At 45.5% G+C, this 20,889-nt stretch overlaps 1 protein-coding gene across 1 annotated transcript; it reads left to right on the top strand.

Annotated features, from left to right (window-relative positions):
• Positions 1-484: 484 nt before the first annotated feature.
• LOC109760602 (F-box/LRR-repeat protein 14) lies at positions 485-3,238 on the top strand. Its single transcript, XM_020319415.4, has 2 exons — positions 485-695; positions 1,477-3,238. The coding sequence occupies exon 2, from the start codon at positions 1,490-1,492 to the stop codon at positions 2,945-2,947; it is 1,458 nt and encodes a 485-aa protein (XP_020175004.1). The 5' UTR covers positions 485-695; positions 1,477-1,489; the 3' UTR covers positions 2,948-3,238.
• The last annotated feature ends 17,651 nt before the right edge of the window (positions 3,239-20,889 follow it).

Consider the following 20,889-nt stretch of genomic DNA (forward strand, 5'->3'; position numbering starts at 1 on the left):
TTGATTAATGTGTGGCCGAGCTTCTATAACATATGCGATATCCTTTACTTTGCTATTGATGGTCACATCAAATTCTTATTGATGTACATGAAAATTTATTTTACATACAATATCAACTATGAAAATACATGTTCGCCTTTTCATAAACGCAAACATTTGTTTTGATACATGTGAACATTTTTCATCACACATGAACATTTCTTATCGCATACAGTAACTTATAAAAAGTTGCTTAGACATTTAAATAAGTACATGAATTTTTTTTCGTGGACATGGACATTCTTTAAATGCATTAAAATTTTAATTATTTTTTGAAACGATTAGATAAAATTTGCGAGATAAATGTATGTTTGAGATTTATAAAAAAAGGAAAATAATTTGTACTTGTAAATGAGTCGCACCCAGAGCTGGCCATATGGGTCGTGCCTCTCGGACCGGCCTGTGGGCAAAGCTTTTTTTTCTGTGGGCAAAGCTTTTTCGACTCGGCCCGCTGCAGCTCGCAATATGCCGGCCCCACATCTTCCTTCCTCTTCCTCCGCCGGAAAGGAGAGGAAATGCGATGCGAGCGAGAGTAGACTAGGGTTTACACTCTCCTCCGATCCCGAATCAAAGGAGAGAAGCACTCTCCTCCGCTGCGGACCGAGGCCGAGCGGCGGCGGAGATACCATCCTCTCCCACGGCCGGCCGTGCTCAAGGTAGATTCGCTTCACCTGACCCCTCCCCTGTTCGTTGGTTCCCCCATTCGACATGTGCACGCTTTCTTTTAGATTCGCTTTCTTGATATTGATAGGGGAAACTCGACCGGTAGTAGCATCCATAATAAAGTTAGTTAATGTTGCAAATCCATTCTCCTAGGTAGGGGTAGAAAATAAGCTTTTTGCAACTGAGTACTAGCCTAGGGTTGCAGCAAATACTAGTATTTCTAGTTGAACAGATTATCTATTAATAATAACTGGACCCTGTGAACTCATCGGCTGTGGCAAAATGATCTCCCTACTTTTTTTCTTGCCCAAGCAAGAGCTACAAGTACTAATTTCCAAGCTCTTTTTTTCATGTTATTAATTAGGTGCCTCCACTCCAAATAAGTTGGTTCAGATTCAGCACGTGGGTCTTCTTACGGAATTGCTTGCGTCGATCCTAGCTCGTTTCTTTGCAGTATTCTCTTAGTTACTTCATTATTCAGGCTCTGCTACTTATGGTGCTAGTTTAATATAATAATGTGGCATGTAGCTTCATTTTTCCTTTCTAACAATCTAGAGACAGATAAGGTGCTAGCTAGCTACTTTAATTAATCTCCATGGTTATGAAGAACACACAGGAGAAAATGCTCAAAGTTCATCAGTATATTCTTCGTAATGAGTGTCCGTCGCCAGTGCCATCTCCATCTTCACATGCATTATTCTGATATGTGATAAGTTTTACTCCAGCTCTTCGCTTGTTTTCTGAACCTTGATATATATTACCTGATTGCTACAGCTGAATTTGTTCAATGGAGGACCTACCGGAGGCTCTGGTGACGGAGATTCTCAAGAGGATCACCAGGACAAGTGATCTGAATTCTCTTTCCCTTGTCTCAAAGCAGCTCTACAAGATAGAGGGGAATCAAAGGGGTGCTATCCGTGTTGGTTCCGGTCTTTGCACTGCTACAGAAGCACTAACATCACTGTGCGCCAGGTTCACAAATTTGCAGAAATTGGAAATTGATTACTCTGGTTGGATACTTGAACATGGAAATCAGTTGGACAACAAAGGCCTTTTTGTATTTTCATCTCACTGTTCCTCGCTGATTGATCTCACCTTAAGCTTCTGCTCATACATCGATGACTCTGGGCTTGGTTGTTTAGCGCATTGCAAGAAATTGGTTTCTCTCAGGCTGAACTCCGCACCAAAAATAACGTCATATGGGCTTCTCTCGGTTGCAGTTGGTTGCACAAGTCTATCTGCCCTCCACCTTATTGATTGCGAGAAAATCGATAGTGTAGAGTGGCTGGAATACCTTGGTAGGGATGGATCGTTGGAAGAGCTTGTAGTGAAGAATTGCAAAGGAATCAATCATCATGACTTCCTAAAGTTTGGTTCAGGATGGATGAAGCTCCAGAAGTTTGAGTTTGAGAGGAAAAGAGGAATATATGATTGTGTTCCAGGTGATGTGGTTTATGACTCCTCGTATGATGCTCACAGCATGGATATATATGATTTCTGCTGTGAGAGTTTGAAGGATTTAAGGTTGGCGCATATTAAAACTTGGCCAGAAGTAGGACTTCGTGCTGTCCTAGGGAAGTGTAAAGCATTGGAGAAGCTTTGCCTTGAGTATGTTCAAGCCCTAAATGACAATGACATGATTGCATTATCTCGGAGCTGCAGCAACCTTAAAAGCATCTCACTTTGGCTCAACCTGCAGAGGTACTCTAGTGATATCAGCTATTGTGAAACCAGGACGTCATTTACTGATAACAGCCTTTACGCTCTAGCCCTCAACTGTCCAATGCTTCAGATCGTAGACCTCAGCTTTACAGGATGTGCTGCTGACTGGCCATCAGAAATAGGATTCACACAACAGGGTTTTCTGGTGCTCATTCAGTCCTGCCCGATTCGTGTTCTCGTGCTAAATACTGCCAACTTCTTTGATGACGAGGGGATGAAGGCCCTGTCATCCTCACCATACCTGGAGATACTCGAGCTTATATTGTGTGAAGCGGTAACTGATGCTGGGATGTGCTTCATTGGACAGACCCCACGCTTGAGTAATCTCAAACTTCGGTTGTGTCATGAGGTGACTGATGTTGGAGTGTCTGAACTGGGACATGCACGTAAGTTAGAGTCTTTGGTTATCGAGTGTTGTAGTAAGGTCTCTCTGCAAGGGGCGCGGGGTGTTGCCAAGTCGGTTCACTACTCCAGCAACTTCTCAGATGCCCTTATGAAGACAATTGGTATTGGCGTCTATTGATGAAGTGGTCTCCAGAATTTTCAGTATGAATTTGCTGCTGAAGCCATTAAGTTGTTCAGTGTGCATCATTGGACAAGGGTGTGCATCATCCGACGTAGATTTACTTGTATGGACTTTCTATTGCCTTCTACCTTTACTGCTATGATTTTTTTTCTATGGCACTCTAATGATGATCTTTGGACGGCATCTGGTGAATGAAACTTTAATAGTAGGCACTACTTGTGTACTGTAATTCTTGTTGCGTAATTTCTACTCTATAGCTATTTTATAATCTGTACAAATCGCCCCCAAGATCCACTGTTTTTGCTGTTTGGTTTTATTGCTTCTACTGTAAGAAATGTCGTGAACCCTTTCTACTACGCAAGGGATTTTGAAGACATGTATATCCGCCTGCTATTTTCGTGTGGCGATTTTGGTATGGATCACTGTAGTAATGGTCAATGTTTCACATGGACCTGTACTGCAAAGGTGGTATACTTGTTTTGTTGATATTGATTCTACTTGGGGATGTCTTTTCTTTGATTCTCAAAATATAAGTTATGAGTAGTTACTAGTAGCATAATTTTGGTTTTTAGATTCCAAGATTACAAATGCAGTGTACTCATCTCATGGAAGTTGAGGTACAACTGAAACTTGAGCCACTGAAGGCATATGACATAGCTGTGTGCTAATAACAGGCTTCCAGAAATTTAGAGGGGGTCGGTTTCAGTATGATGAGTGTATGAAAAAACAGAATTCAGTACACCATATGAGAAAATCGTATCTAAAAGTTGGAGAAGCCAGCGACGAACTTTCGTCGTGATTATCGCGTACTAAGTTGCAATCTGGCTGAAAAAACTGAACTCTAAAAAGTATTACGTCTGTTCCAAAATATATGTAAAACTTTTGGTAGGCTAAAGGTCGTACTTTGAGAATAACATATTTATCCTCCGATAAAAGAGCGTACGCCTGGATAGTCACCTTCTTAGCCTGAGCCCAAATGAGCTTGAGTGAACAGTAAAAAATCAAAACATTACATTATCAATAAAATCTGATTTTTTTTTGTGACAAATATTCTAAGAGCTTCAAAATTTTCATCATGAAATCATATTTGTAGAAGTCGTGGCAAAAAAAAAAATCAATGCTTCAAAATGCTTTCGAAAGTAGCATTTTCAGAGTATTGATTTTGTATTTTTTGCCACACCTTTCAGGAATGTGATTCCATAATGAAAGTTTGCATGCTCTTATAACATTTTTCAATGTTTGTCATAAAAAAATTCAGATTTTTAAAAATTCTTTTTGAATTTTTTTGATTTTACTGTTAACCCCAGCTCATTTGAGCTCGGGCTGAGAAACTCCACTTCCCGTACGCCTATATTTCTTCCCCTATTGTTTCTTTCAATTGTTCTTTACTATCTCGAGTCACTGTGTAAGCTCATGGCGCCATCGATATGTCTTCCTGCCTCCACGGAACTTAAATTATTTTTTGCAGCGGCAACAGATGAGAAAGAGCAACTAGGCCCGGAAAGGAATACAAGTCTCAGCCCAATACTCTGTTCGGCCCTCGGCAACACATGCCTGTCGAGTACTCATCTCCTTTTTCTCAAAAAAAAAAAGAGTACTCATCTCCTTTCCAAAGATGGTTTTAGCATGGGACTCGGTTGATCAATCGACGCCTTCAAGGTTCTTCTTATCTCCCTCACGTGCTGAATGTACTGCCTTTCCCTTGGTTCCGCCAAGAAAACAACCCAAACCTCTGTTCGACTTTCCCTATTAGTTGTTTATCAATTAGCGATGCATCTTTTTTGTTGTAGGATATGTTGGTTCCGTTTCTCTTTTGCTTCCGCCTTGTTTTTTATTTAGATAACAGGCACATGCCCGAGAAAAGATTTTTACCTCTCGGGAATATGGCTCTATTGAGCCAAATCCTCTTCTAGTACCTCTCTTAGAAGTCAAGGAAGTCATGGGAATAAACGGGGACAAAATCCATTAAGACTCTTGTCTGATGTGAGCCGTTTCGGGCTTTTCTAGCGTGGTACGAGCAGCGCTACGACCACTCCGGTCGTATCGTGCGTCATCGAACGCTCTGGACTCCTTAAGTAAATTGGTCGTCATTTCTTCGTATGAACTCTGATTTGACGTTCTTGGGCTTGTTGGAATTGTGTGAACCACGCCAATGCACATGTGGTACTAGATATTGATTTTCAACACTTTGGAAAAAAGAGCCATTTTTGGCGCTCCGAAATGCTTAAGTGTGTTGCCTGGATGTCTTCTGTGTTGAAACCATCTTTGACATTTTCATCATGATTGGTTCTACATTGCTCCAAAATACTAGTAGACACAAGAAAACAAAGGAAACTAAATGAAAACACTAACTATGCAATGCTCACAGTGAAAAGAGTGAAAACCAGAAATCATGCATAATGAACATGCATTTGGTTCAATGGGACATATGATATATCACTACAGGAAACAGCTATTTTGCCGTCTACCACGGCGGACGGCAAAGGCTTGAACGGCGGACGGCAAAGGCCTTTGCCGTCAGCCGCGGACGGCAAAAGGCTCCGGCAAAGTAGGCTACGGTAAACAGGTCCTTTGTCGTCTGCTTTTTATGGCGGACGGCAAAGAGTCCTTTGCCTACAGCGGCGTACGGCAAAAAGGAGGGACGGCAAAAATACAGGACGTCCGCCAGCGTTAGTCCGTTAGGCGGCTAACGGCGGCCTTTGCCGTCCGCCAGCGGACGGCAAATTTGAGCGCCTCTTTGCCGTCCGCCAGTTGACGTCAGCAATGCGGGAGGTGTCGGGGGTCGGGGTCTCGGGGTCGGGGTGCCGGGTCGGGGTCTCGGGGTCGGGATGCCGGGTCGGGGTCGGGGTGCCGTGTCGGTGTCGGGGTCGGGGTGTCGGGTCAGGCTCGGGGTCGGGGTCGGGGTCTCGGGGTCGGGGTGCCGGGTCGGGGTCGGGGTGCCGTGTCGGTGTCGGGGTCGGGGTGTCGGGTCAGGCTCGGGGTCGGGGTCGGGGTCTCGGGGTCGGGGTGCCGGGTCGGGGTCGGGGTGCCGTGTCGGTGTCGGGGTCGGGGTGTCGGGTCAGGCTCGGGGTCGGGGTCAGGGTCTCGGGGTCGGGGTGCCGGGTCGGGGTCGGGGTGCCGTGTCGGTGTCGGGGTCGGGGTGTCGGGTCAGGCTCGGGGTCGGGGTCTCGGGGTCGGGGTGTCGGGTCGGGGTGCCGGGTCGGGGTCGGGGTGCCGTGTCGGTGTCGGGGTCGGGGTGTCGGGTCAGGCTCGGGGTCGGGGTCTAGGGGTCGGGGTGTCGGGTCGGGGTGCCGGGTCGGGGTGTCGGGTCGGGGTGCCGTCTCGGGGTCGGGGTGTCGGGTCGGGGTGCCGGGTCGGGGTCGGGGTGTCGGGGTCGGGGTGTCGGGGTCGGGGTCTAGGGGTCGGGGTGTCGTGTCGGGGTGCCGGGTCGGGGTCGGGGTGCCGTGTCGGGTCGGGTTTTTTTTTCCTTTTCTTCTTCTTCCTATTCTTCCTTTTCTTCCTCTTCTTCTTTTTTCTTCTCCTCCTCCTCTTCTTCTTCTTCCTTTCCTTTTTCCTCTTCTTCTTCTCCTCCTCTCCTCTTTTTTCTTCTTCTTCTTCTTCCTCTTCTTCTTTTTTCTTCTCCTCCTCCTCTTCTTCTTCTTCCTTTCCTTTTTCCTCTTCTTCTTCTCCTCCTCTCCTCTTTTTTCTTCTTCTTCTTCCTCTTCTTCTTTTTTCTTCTCCTCCTCCTCTTCTTCTTCTTCCTTTCCTTTTTCCTCTTCTTCTTCTCCTCCTCTCCTCTTTCTTCTTCTTCTTCTTCTTCTTCTTTCCTCAAACTAAACTAAACCTAAAACTAAACCTAAAACTACAACTAAAACTAAATCTAAACTAAAAAGGAAAAAAACAGAAAAAAGGAGGGCTCACCTGGGGGGTGGAGGAGGCCGGTGGAGCAGGGGGGCGGGGCGGTGGAGGAGGCGGCCTGGGGCGGCGGGGGGCCGGGCCCTGGCGGTGGGGCGCGGGGCGGCGCGGGGCCGGGGCGGCGGGGGGCCGGGGCGAGGGGGGGCGACGGGGCGGTGGGGGCCGGGCCCGGGCGGTGGGGCGCGGGGCGGCGGGGGGCCGGGGCGGGGGGGGCGACGGGGCGGTGGGGGCGACGGGGCCCCGGGGCGGCGGCGAGCCGGGGCGGCGGGGGCGACGGGGCGGCGGCGGCGGGGGGGTGGGACGAGAGAAACGGCGAGGAAGAGAAGAAGTGAGTAACGGGCGGGGGGTACGGGCCGTTAGGTAGTGAGCTCTTTGCCGTCCGCCCCTCTTTGCCGTCCGCTTTTTTGCCTCTTTGCCGTCTGCTAGCGGACGGCAAAGAGGTGGCCCGTTAAGTTTTTCCCAAACGGGCGGGGGGTGAGGGCCACCTCACTCTTTGCCGTCTGCTGGCAGACGGCAAAGAGCTGGCAGATGGCAAAGAGCTTCTTTGCCGTCTGCCCTTTCTTTGCCGTCTGCTTTTGGGTAGCTGATGGCAAAGAGCTTCTTTGCCTTCAGCTAGCAGACGGCAAAGAGCTGGCAGATGGCAAATTAGCTGATTCCAGTAGTGTATGGAGATAATATGCAACAAATGAGCTCTAAAAATACGTATAAAATAGAGCTATCAGCGTGTTGTTATCTTTCCAACAAACTTGGTTTCATCTTAATCGGATTTCATTTGAAGAAGTTATGCTTGTTATGGCGCAGAGTGTTTCAACTATCTTCTCCAGGAGCAGTAGCACTGGCCTCGGCATCGGTAGTAGTGCCTCCCTCCTACGGCGGTACTACCGGTCGAAGAACTGCTCACGCTACTGTCGAAAGAGCCGCTCGGACCATATATAGCGATTGTGCAACGCTAGTGACCCGGTACTACCAGTGCCGTTGGGCGGTAGTATCTCCCTGTACCTTTGCGTGATTTTTGCCTAACGCTAGCTGAATCCCAGGTAGTGGTACTACTTCCCTTGCGTGTATCTACACATAACGGTTTGATTTTCGAGGGGGGGGGACTATTTAAGGGGTCTTCTTCCCCAATGCTTCCCGAGCTTTTGGCAAATTCTATCTCCTTCATTGTTTACCTTCTTTGGGTTTTCCTTCTCCCAACCCCTTCAATGGTTCTTGCTCCTTCTTGAGTGAAAATAGAGAGAGGAGATCTAGATCTACATCTTCACCAATCAATCTCTCCTCTTAGTGAGGGGAACCTATTGGATCTAGATCATGTGATTCATTTGTTAATTTCCTTCTTGTTCTTCCTCCCTTGTAACTCCATATTATTAGTTACTTTGGTGCGATTTGGGATTGAAGTGTTGGAAATATGCCCTATAGGCAATAATAAAATGGTTGTTATTGTATTTCCTTGTTCATGATAATTGTCTATTCTTCATGCTATAATTGTATTAACTGGAAACCGTAATACATGTGTGAATACATAGACAACAACATGTCCCTAGTAAGCCTCTAGTTTACTAGCTCGTTGATCAATAGATGGTTATGGTTTCCTGACCATGGACATTGGATGTCATTGATAACGGGATCACATCATTAGGAGAATGATGTGATGGACAAGACCCAATCCTAAGCATAGCACAAGATCGTGTAGTTCGTTTGCTAAGAGCTTTTCTAATGTCAAGTATCGTTTTCTTAGACCATGAGATTGTGCAACTCCCGGATACCGTAGGAATGCTTTGGGTGTACCAAACGTCACAACGTAACTGGGTGGCTATAAAGGTGCACTACAGGTATCTCCGAAAGTGTCTGTTGGGTTGGCACGAATCGAGACTGGGATTTGTCACTCCGTATGACGGAGTGGTATCTCTGGGCCCACTCGGTAATGCATCATCATAATGAGCTCAATGTGACTAATGAGTTAGCCACGGGATCATGCGTTATGGAACAAGTAAAGAGACTTGCCGGTAACAAGATTGAACGAGGTATAGGGATACCGACGATCGAATCTCGGGCAAGTAACATACCGATAGACAAAGGGAATTGAATACGGGATTGATTGAATCCCCGACATCGTGGTTCATCCGATGAGATCGTCGTGGAACATGTGGGAGCCAATATGGGTATCCAGATCCCGCTATTGGTTATTGGCCGGAGAGGTGTCTCGGTCATGTCTGCATGGTTCCCGAACCCGTAGGGTCTACACACTTAAGGTTCAGTGACGCTAGAGTTGTTATGGGAAATAGTATGTGGTTACCGAAGGTTGTTCGGAGTCCCGGATGAGATCCCGGACATGACGAGGAGCTCCGGAATGGTCCGAAGGTGAAGATCGGTATATTGGACGAAGGGTATTGGAGTCCGGAATTGTTCCGGGGGTACCAGGCTATGGCCAACATGTCCGAAAGGGGTTTCGGCGGCCCCGGCAAGCGTTGGGGGGCCTTATGGGCCAAGGGGAAGGGGCAAACCAGCCCACTAAGGGGCTGTGCGCCCCTCCCAACCCCTCTCACATAACAAGGAGAGGTGGGGCCGCCACCCCTAGGGCAGCCGCCCCTCCCGGCTTGGGGGGCAAGTTTCCTAGGGGGTGGGGGCGCCCAAACCCATCTAGGGTTTCCCCTGGCCGTCGCCTCGTCCTCTAGATCCATCTAGAGGGGCTGGCCCCCTCTCCCCTTCCCATATATATAGTGAGGGGGTGGGAGGGCAGCCACACCCTTCCCTTGGCGCAGCCCTCTCCTCCTCCAACTCCTCCTCCTCCTCCGTAGTGCTTAGCGAAGCTCTGCCGGAGAACCACGAGCTCCATTGCCACCACGCCGTCGTGCTGCTGGAGTTCTCCCTCAACTTCTCCTCTCCCCTTGCTGGATCAAGAAGGAGGAGACGTCCCCGGGCTGTACGTGTGTTGAACGCGGAGGCGCCGTCCGTTCGGCGCTAGATCGGATCCTCCGCGATTTGAATCGCCGCGAGTACGACTCCATCAACCGCGTTCTTGTAACGCTTCCGCTTAGCGATTTTCAAGGGTATGAATATGCACTCCCTCTCTCTCGTTGCTAGCATCTCCTAGGTTGATCTTGGTGACACGTAGGAAAATTTTGAATTATTACTACGTTCCCCAACAGTGGCATCATGAGCTAGGTCTATGCGTAGATTCTATGCACGAGTAGAACACAAAGTAGTTGTGGGCGATGATTTGTTCAATTTGCTTACCGTTGCTAGTCTTATCTTGATTCGGCGACATTGTGGGATGAAGCGGCCCGGACCGACCTTACACGTACTCTTACGTGAGACAGGTTCCACCGACTGACATGCACTTGATGCATAAGGTGGCTAGCGGGTGTCTGTCTCTCCCACTTTAGTCAGATCGGATTCGATGAAGAGGGTCCTTATGAAGGGTAAATAGCAATTGTAAAAGATCGTGGATGTCGCCTAGAGGGGGGGTGAATAGGCGCTTTAAAATAATTACGGTTTAGGCTTGAACAAATGCGGAATAAACCTAACGGTTAATTTGTCAAGCACAAAACCTAAAACAACTAGGCTCACCTATGTGCACCAACAAGTTATGCTAAGCAAGATAAACAACTATGTGATAGCAAGATATATAACAAGGAACACTACGGCTATCACAAAGTAAAGTGCATAAGTAAAGGGCTCGGGTAAGAGATAACCGAGGCACACGGAGACGACGATGTATCCCGAAGTTCACACCCTTGCGGATGCTAATCTCCATTTGGAGCGGTGTGGAGGCACAATGCTCCCCATGAAGCCACTAGGGCCACCGTAATCTCCTCACGCCCTCGCACAGTGCAAGATGTCGTGATTCCACTAAGGGACCCTTGAGGGCGGTCACCGAACCCGTACAAATGGCAACCCTTGGGGGCGGTCACCGAACCCGTACACTTTGGCAACCCTTGGGGGCGGTCACCGGAACCCATCAAATTGCTCGGGCCGATCTCCACAGCCTAATTGGAGACCCCGACGCTTGCCCGGAGCTTTACACCACAATGATTGAGCTCCGAACACCACCAACCGTCTAGGGCGCCCAAGCACCCAAGAGGAACAAGCTCAAGGGTACCAAGCACCCAAGAGTAATAAGCTTCTCAACTTGTAACTTCCACGTATCACCGTGGAGAACTCAAACCGATGCACCAAATGCAATGGCAAGGGCACACGGAGTGCCCAAGTCCTTCTCTCTCAAATCCCACCGAAGCAACTAATGCTAGGGAGGAAAATGAGAGGAAGAACAAGAAGGAGAACACCAAGAACTCCAAGATCTAGATCCAAGGGGTTCCCCTCACATAGAGGAGAAAGTGATTGGTGGAAATGTGGATCTAGATCTCCTCTCTCTTTTCCCTCAAAAACTAGCAAGAATCCATGGAGGGATTGAGAGTTAGCAAGCTCGAAGAAGGTCAACAATGGGGGAAGAACACGAGCTCAAAGGATAAGGTTCAATGGGGAAGAAGACCCCCTTTTATAGGTGCGGAAAAATCCAACCGTTATGCTCACAGCCCGCACAGAGCGGTACTACCGCTCCAAGGAGCGGTACTACCGCTAGGGTGGTAGTACCCCTTTGAAAAACAACATCGAGGAGGTAAAAGGCCAGTAGAACCGCCGGAGCGGTACTACCGCTCGTCCCCACGGTACTACCGCTCGACCTCATGGTACTACCGCTAGGGATAGCGGTACTACCGCAAGTGGTAGCGGTACTACTCCTTGCGAGCGATACAAAAAAAAATACTTCCGTGCCTACTTCCGCTGAGCAAAACATGAGATTTTGGTCCGGAGCGGTACTACCGCTCAGGAGCCGCGATAGTACAGCTCTGGAGCGGTACTACCGCTCAGGAGCCGCGGTAGTACCGCTCCCAAGAGCGGTAGTAAAAAATTACATCCGCAGCAGCCCCTTTAAAGGACACCAAAACTGAGACAACTTTTGCAAACGGACTCCGAATTCGACGAAACCAAGTTTGTTGGAAAGCTAGCGACAAGGGCTAACACAATCTTGATAGAAATACCAATAAGAAGCAAATGAGAAAAGGCCCAAAAGAAAATGGTGAGAACCCTTCCTCGGATAAGACCGGTAAAACCTCCAACATCGAAAACATCATAGAAGACGCATGCAAACTCCGTTTTCGACGAACTCAAGCTTGTCATCAAGATGACCATAAGATCTAAGACTCACAAAGAGAACCAAACAAGAACCAAGAAACATGATGCAAGGATGCAATGGTTTGAGCTCTCGACGAACGATACGATCAAGCTACTCACTTGAGAGCCCCCCTTGATAGTACGGCTATCGATCCTATAACCCGGTCTCCCAACTACCACCATGAGACCGGTAAAATAGAAAACCTATCAAGGGAAAACCTTTGCCTTGCACATGGTCCACTTGAGCTAGATGATGACGATCTTGACACCCTCAAGTTGGACCACCTTTCTTGATTGCGTTGGCTCGATGAAGACTAGATGATTACTCCCCCATAGTCCACTATGGGTGAGCCACTCTTCGGCACATCTTCACAAGTCCATTGTCACCACAATGGACGGCAAGCTTCAAGCACTTGATCTCTTCGTGATGCTCCACTTGAACTTGCACACGGCAATCTTGATGACGATCACCACTTGATGTCATCCTCTCCATGGGTTGAGTGATATCTTCCTCTTGACGCAAGCCCATGAACACGTACCTAACCCCACATAGAACTCTCACATAGACCATGGGTTAGTACACAAAGCACAATGGACAATGCTTACCATACCATGGGATCACTTGATCCCTCTCGGTACATCTTCTACGCTTTGTGAGTTGATCAACTTGATTCACTCTTGACTTAGTCTTGATCAACCTAGAATCTTTCCAACTCTCTTCATTTGGATGATGTCTTGAAGGTAAACATGAATGATCACACAATCTTCTTCTTCAAGACATGCTTGCAATAAGCTCAACTCTCACATGACCAATCTTTGGATAATTCCTTAATAGCACCTTGGTCAACACAAACTCTCCTTGAAACCAACACATGTACTCCAAGAAAAGCCTATGGACAAAACCTTCAAATATAACTCAAGGAAACCATTAGTCCATAGAGATTGTCGTCAATTACCAAAACCAAACATGGGGGCACCACATGTTCTTTCAATCTCCCCCATTTTGGTAATTGATGACAATCACTTTCAAGAGAGTTTATATAAGGAATTATGCATCACCATGCAATGCAACAACCAATGATGCATGAGTAAGAGATGCAAATGCTTAGGAACAAAACCAAAGCAAGAGGAGAGAATTCTCTAAACTTCTCCACAAAACTCGCTGAAACTTCTCCCCCATTGGCATCGATTGCCAAAATGGAGAAAAGCTTAGAAGGCCAATATAAATTGTGTTCCTCCATAATTTGTGTATTTCTCAACAAGAGAGTGGAATGCAATACACAAGTTTGACGGTAAATACTAGGAGGAACACAAACTATATTTAGGCCCAAAGTTTACAAAAGAAAGATATGCCACAAAGACATAAGAAAGAGAGAAACAAGCAATCAAAAGATACCAATTGAAGCAAGCAATCAACGGATATCAATTGAGCCAACTAGACCAATGATCCTACGTGCCACATGAATGAAATAAATTATGATATGAGCAAAGGAGTGTTCTAGAGAAACTAGAGAAGCTCCCCATGATTTGTGCACAATTTAGTTTTGTAACTGGATACAAGAAGCACAAAATAGGATCGTCACTCCCCCAAGATCAATAGAACCTCACGACAAGTGCAAGAGAGCAACAGAGTGTTCTAAAGACACTAGTGAAGCTCTCCATGATTTGTGCACTTCTTACAATATTTGCATTAGGATACCGAGTGCACAAAATAGGATCATCACTCCCCGAAAATCAATAGAAACTCACAACAAGTGCAAGTGAGCATATAGGAAACAAAGCCTAGCACTTGCAACAAACAAATGGTTGAGCAACATATAAAAGAGGCAACTTAAGAGTAGGCTCAACCAAAATGATGTGTGTGAGTCATGGCAAAGCACTTGAGAAGACTAATGTACGAATGAGCATTAAGCATCAACATAGTCTTGGATAGTGGAGATACAAGGTGCCATGACATGTCCTCCCCACACACACCAAGCAAAAGGGTTCACAAGCACACTAAAAATGCAAAATGAATAACCAACACTTGTGACAACCCATGGTGAAGATAGAAGATGAAAGCCTCATCAAGACGAGGGATACCAATTAAGATGGCAAAAGCCTCGTAGAGATAAGCATGAGGAAAATAATCTTCACCACACAGGAGTGCATCAAGATGCAACGAGATAAGACATGCACTCAAGGCAAAAGCTTACACGGAGCCACCAAAGAAATAACAAGAAAGACAAGGTGGACGTGAAAGAAAGGATATCATCTAGAGATGTAATTTCTCTCAAGTGTATAAGGTTCTAGGTAGACGAGATCATGATGATATATATCTACAAAGAAGGATGTACACCCGAAATAGTTACAACACGAAGGAACAAGATATCCAAAAGGAAGTCATAGATATACCAATAAGATATTTGCTTGGAAGCATAACACATGGCTAGATATGGTCTTATTGTACATAAATGAATTCCTACCACACAACCATCAAAGACATCACAACTAGCAACAAGAGATCATTGTTGGGATGCTTTGAGAAAGGAAACAAGTATCACAAGAGAGAATGAATAACATGCCATGATACAACCTACACAAAGTTGATGCAAGAAATGTGTGCATGAAGTATATGAAGATACTTATTACCGAGTTAACATTGGAAGGATGTAGTAGATACAAATTGAAGGTACAAAGTAGTTCATTGATCATCCTAGCTTGACTCCAAAAAGCACATGGTGACAACACCTTCCTTGTGAGTGAGCCGAGCATCCAATGCATCTCCAATTGTTCCTAGAACAACAACACAAACAAAATGGTACCCAAACTCATTGGGACCAAAGAGTTAGAAACACCAACAATACATAGGACAAACTCCACATAAATATGTGCATATAGATATGGAAATGAAATTCATGCACATCTCATCCAATTTGAGACTTGGTGGAGTTTCCCCTATATATTGGGTCAAAGAGAGAAAGCATGCCACGGAAACTACATGAAGTTAATATGCACGCTCAAGACTTTCAAGAACCGATACCAAAATACAAGGAAATACCAAGTGAAAATAATACCAAATGGAGAAATCATCACTTGGAGATATCATTAAAAGATACATCAAGGAATGAGATATCCATTGGAACCCACAAAATGATATCAAACTCCCAAAAGAGAGGATGGTTCCAAACAAGCCAAGCTCTCTACAAAGTTTCATGATGGCACAAGTACCAAAAAGAAACGGCTTGTCGTCCACCAACACACACTTAAAATGGATCACAAGTTTAGTGTTTTATAGAAAATAGGATAGCTCCCCCACGAGTTGTGCATTATAGAGAATTTGCATTTGAATACAAAATGCACAAGGTAGGATCACCACGTTCACTATATCAAGGAAAACACTAGACAAGATCAAGAAAACAGCAAGATCCTCAAGTGGCACGAAAGGCAATGGGAGTTGACACAAACCTGGCAAGAGATAAGGCAAATAAAAAGCAAACGCCAACGTGAAGATGATCAATAATTTCTACCACACATAAGTGAGTACCAATTGTCAGAAGACAAGAAGTATTTGGAAATAATTCCCGGTGGTAGAGAGCAAGGGTATCCGACATCATCTTCACACCAAACACAAGCAAATTGCAACTTGTAGAGCTAAAATGCCACGTAGGAACAATATAATTTACAATATCAATTCTAGGTGACAATATCTCAAATGTACACATTTTCTAGGCTAGTAATATACATAGCATATTACTCCCCCATAATGTGATACCAATTAAAGAAAACTTAACAAGAGGCAAAAATAGGATCCAACAAGAGATAATTAATGGACTATTTAGAATTTGAATTTCTCATGAGAAGACATACCACATAGTGACTAGATAAGCTTGCAATATCAATACTAGGTGGTATTCCTCATGTAAACACATTTATGGACCGTGAGGTGCACAAAGAACATCACTCCCCCAAAATGGGATGTTCCATTAATCTCTCACAAGAGCCAACTAACATACACACAAGATGCGCAAAGGCTCAACACACTACACACACGTACATGATGTGCAAACCAACACACACATACTTGATTACTCAAGATAAGCAAATTGGAGGCACAACATATACAACCACATGCAAGGAACAAAACCAAAACATGCAAAGGGGCAAGTAACTTTCGATGTAAACAATTTAAGTACAAGTTACCGGAAGGAGGCACATTGGATCTAGAATAGAAACTTCATAACCCAATTGACTTGGCTTGAGACAATAAGAATGATGAAGTCCCCTTAAATCTTCATAATGTAGCCAAGTCTCCAATGCCCTCCAACAACACCTATTGATCAAGTTTGAGCTAGTTGGTCCCCAACCAAGTTGGGTCCTAAGAGGTTAGTCACAATAGGCTTGGCTACCCAAATGGTTCTTTTCTTGACACCACTTTGAGCACCAACAAATTTGGCAAACACATGGCCAACATTATCCTTCCCAAGAGAATAGATATCATCAATAATAATTGGGTTGGATAAGTTACCACTAGTGCATGAAGAGGCGAGGTGACCTTTCTCACGACATAAGTAGCAACGTCTACTCTTCACTTTCTTCTCACTTGATTTCTCAACTTGAGAAGCATTAGCTTGAGGATTCTTGGGAAGAGGACTTTCTTCAACTTGTGGTCGAGCATGAGATCGAACTTGTGGCCGCTTCCCTTGTTGCTTGTCACTAATGGCCTTCTTCTTCAATGGGCAAGATCTAACATGATGCCCTTCTACTTTGAACTTGAAGCAAACAATCTTGGCCGAATTCTTGACTTGTTCTTGGCCCTTCTTTTTGTTCATCTTGGACTTCTTATTCTTGTTGGAGTTGAATCCAAGTCCACCTTTGTCATTGGGGGATTTTTGCACTCTCAAGATGTTGTTGAGTGTAAATTTCCCTTCATGACTCTTTTCCAAGTATTTCTTCAAAGAAGTGACTTGGGCCTTGAGCTCTTTGATTTCCTCTACATGGTTAGTCTCAACACAAGCACTGGAGGAAGTATAAGCTTCATCGTTAGAGCAACAAGGCAAGGAAATCAATTCATCACAAGATGTACCAACGTTATGCATGGATGAATCGCGAGGACTAGCACAAGGCAATATAGCATTTTGACTAAAAGTAGTGCTAGTGTCCACATGAGGCTCACTAGATGTTACCTTAGCAATCATGGCCTCATGAGCTATCTTTAGCACATTATGGGATACTAGAAGATCATCATGAGAGCTTGAGAGCTTTTCATGGCTTTCTTCCAATTTCCCATAATTGCTAGATAGCAACTCAGGTTGAGCCCGTAGCTCAACGTTCTCCTTTAAAATGGATGCTTCATAAGAAATAGAGTTAGTAGCACAAGCATCATCATTAACAACAAGAGGAGAAGGCAACTTGTCAAGCTCTTTTAAATAAGAAGCTTCAAGTTGAGCATGAGACTCGGTGAGTTTGATGAGCTCACCCTTGATGACCCTTGAGCCATTTTAGAGGTGCTCAAAATCCTCAAGGAGTCTAGCATGAGCAACTTCAAGCTTAGCATTTTTAGTTTCAAAAACATTGGCCACCTCAAGAGCTCTATCATGAGATTCCTTCACTCTAGATAACTCTAGAGCAAAAGTCTCCTTAAGAGATTCCTTGGTGGTTTGTTCAAGTTCAAGAGCTTGAGAGAGGTCCGCAATCTCATTAGCGTAATCACGCTCATGACCTTCCATTTTATCAATGGTGACCTCATGCTCCTCAAGACGAGATTCCAACTCATCAATATATTTCTTGCCCTCAATAGCAATAGACATGATTTCCATGAAGTTGGAACGAGCAATTTTATTCTTAAGAAGAGCTTTAAAAATTATTTCCCCCTTAATTTTTAAGGAGGCAACATCATCATAATCGACATCATCATCACTCTTGTCATCATCAATATTATCACAAGATATATTAGGATTCAAAGTGGGAGATACCTTTGAAGCCTTGGCCATAAGGCAAAAAGAAATAGATGATGATGTGGGATCCCTTGACGCACCATTCAAGACCACATCTTGTTCCATGGAGTGTTGGGTTTCCTCTACATTGTTAGCACAACAACTCGAGGAAATACATGCATTTTTATCATGCCAACAAGACATAGAAAGCATATCATCATGAGATTTAGTCAAGAAATTTGTACATGATATGCAAGGACTATCAACACAAGCATGTGAAACATTTGGAGTGCTCGAAGTTCTAGAGTCCAAAGATGAAGCATCGCAACAAGAAAGTGATGAAGGATTATAAAAACTAAGCGCACTATCATCATTGCAATGAACACCACTACTCACCATGTCATTACCTTGTGGCAAACCACATGTAGGTGAAGTAGAAGAAGTTGAGAACACTACCCGACCGGAGGTGGAGGGAGAACAATCATCCCCACAAAACTTGGACACGCCATATTTATCTTGAAGCTTTGTCCACAACTCATGAGCATCCCGGAAAGGCATGAGTAGAAATATAACTACATTGCTCAAAGCATTGAAAAGCATATTAGAAGCTTGAGCATTGAGATAAGAGTTTTTCTCATCCTCTAAAGATAATCTTTGGGGATCTTTTGGAGGAGAAAAACCCATATCTACAATTCGCTCTAAATTTGGGTCCATGACCCTAAAAGAGATTAAGCATGCGAATTACCCAAACATCAAAATTTGTGCCATCGAAACTAAGTGTGTCACAGAATCCTAATCCCCTAGTCGACATCTTTACCCTCTAGGCGGTTAAGCCTAACAAAGAGAGACGAGGCTCTCATACCAATTAAAAGATCGTGGATGTCGCCTAGAGGGGGGTGAATAGGCGCTTTAAAATAATTACGGTTTAGGCTTGAACAAATGCGGAATAAACTTAACGGTTAATTTGTCAAGCACAAAACCTAAAACAACTAGGCTCACCTATGTGCACCAACAAGTTATGCTAAGCAAGATAAACAACTATGTGATAGCAAGATATATAACAAGGAACACTACGGCTATCACAAAGTAAAGTGCATAAGTAAAGGGCTCGGGTAAGAGATAACCGAGGCACGCGGAGACGACGATGTATCCTGAAGTTCACACCCTTGCGGATGCTAATCTCCGTTTGGAGCGGTGTGGAGGCACAATGCTCCCCAAGAAGCCACTAGGGCCACCGTAATCTCCTCACGCCCTTGCACAATGCAAGATGTCGTGATTCCACTAAGGGACCCTTGAGGGCGGTCACCGAATTCGTACAAATGGCAACCCTTGGGGGCGGCCACCGAACCCGTACACTTTGGCAACCCTTGGGGGCGGTCACCGGAACCCGTCAAATTGCTCGGGCCGATCTCCACAACCTAATTGGAGACCCCGACGCTTGCCCGGAGCTTTACACCACAATGATTGAGCTCCGAACACCACCAACTGTCTAGGGCGCCCAAGCACCCAAGAGGAACAAGCTCAAGGGTACCAAGCACCCAAGAGTAATAAGCTTCTCAACTTGTAACTTCCACGTATCACCATGGAGAACTCAAACCGATGCACCAAATGCAATGGCAAGGGCACACGGAGTGCCCAAGTCCTTCTCTCTCAAATCCCACCGAAGCAACTAATGCTAGGGAGGAAAATGAGAGGAAGAACAAGAAGGAGAACACCAAGAACTCCAAGATCTAGATCTAAGGGGTTCCCCTCACATAGAGGAGAAAGTGATTTGTGGAAATGTGGATCTAGATCTCCTCTCTCTTTTCCCTCAAAAACTAGCAAGAATCCATGGAGGGATTGAGAGTTAGCAAGCTCGAAGAAGGTCAACAATGGGGGAAGAACACGAGATCAAAGGATAAGGTTCAATGGGGAAGAAGACCCCCTTTTATAGGTGCGGAAAAATCCAACCGTTATGCTCACAGCCCGCACAGAGCGGTACTACCGCTCCAAGGAGCGGTACTACCGCTAGGGCGGTAGTACCCCTTTGAAAAACAACAGTGACGAGGCAAAAGGCCAGTAGAACCTCCGGAGTGGTACTACCGCTCGTCCCCACGGTACTACCGCTAGGGATAGCGGTACTATTGCTTGCGAGCGGTACAAAAAAATATACTTCCGTGCCTACTTCCGCTGAGCAAAACACGAGATTTTGGTCCGGAGTGGTACTACCGCTCAGGAGCCGCGGTAGTACCGCTCCCAAGAGCGGTAGTAAAAAATTACATCCGCAGCAGCCCCTTTAAAGGACACCAAAACTGAGACAACTTTTGCAAACGGACTCCGAATTCGACGAAACCAAGTTTGTTGGAAAGCTAGCGACAAGGGCTAACACAATCTTGATAGAAATACCAATAAGAAGCAAATGAGAAAAGGCCCAAAGAAAATGGTGAGAACCCTTCCTCGGATAAGACCGGTAAAACCTCCAACATCGAAAACATCATAGAAGACGCATGCAAACTCCGTTTTCGATGAACTCAAGCTTGTCATCAAGATGACCATAAGATCTAAGACTCACAAAGAGAACCAAACAAGAACCAAGAAACATGATGCAAGGATGCAATGGTTTGAGCTCTCGACGAATGATACGATCAAGCTACTCACTTGAGAGCCCCCCTTGATAGTACGGCTATCGATCCTATAACCCGGTCTCCCAACTACCACCATGAGACCGGTAAAATAGAAAACCTATCAAGGGAAAACCTTTGCCTTGCACATGGTCCACTTGAGCTAGATGATGACGATCTTGACACCCTCAAGTTGGACCACCTTTCTTGATTGCGTTGGCTCGATGAAGACTAGATGATTACTCCCCCATAGTCCACTATGGGTGAGCCACTCTTCGGCACATCTTCACAAGTCCATTGTCACCACAATGGACGGCAAGCTTCAAGCACTTGATCTCTTCGTGATGCTCCACTTGAACTT

The sequence above is a fragment of the Aegilops tauschii genome, chromosome 6, assembly GCF_002575655.3.
Source record: "Aegilops tauschii subsp. strangulata cultivar AL8/78 chromosome 6, Aet v6.0, whole genome shotgun sequence".
In the NCBI taxonomy this organism is placed as follows: Eukaryota; Viridiplantae; Streptophyta; class Magnoliopsida; order Poales; family Poaceae; genus Aegilops; species Aegilops tauschii.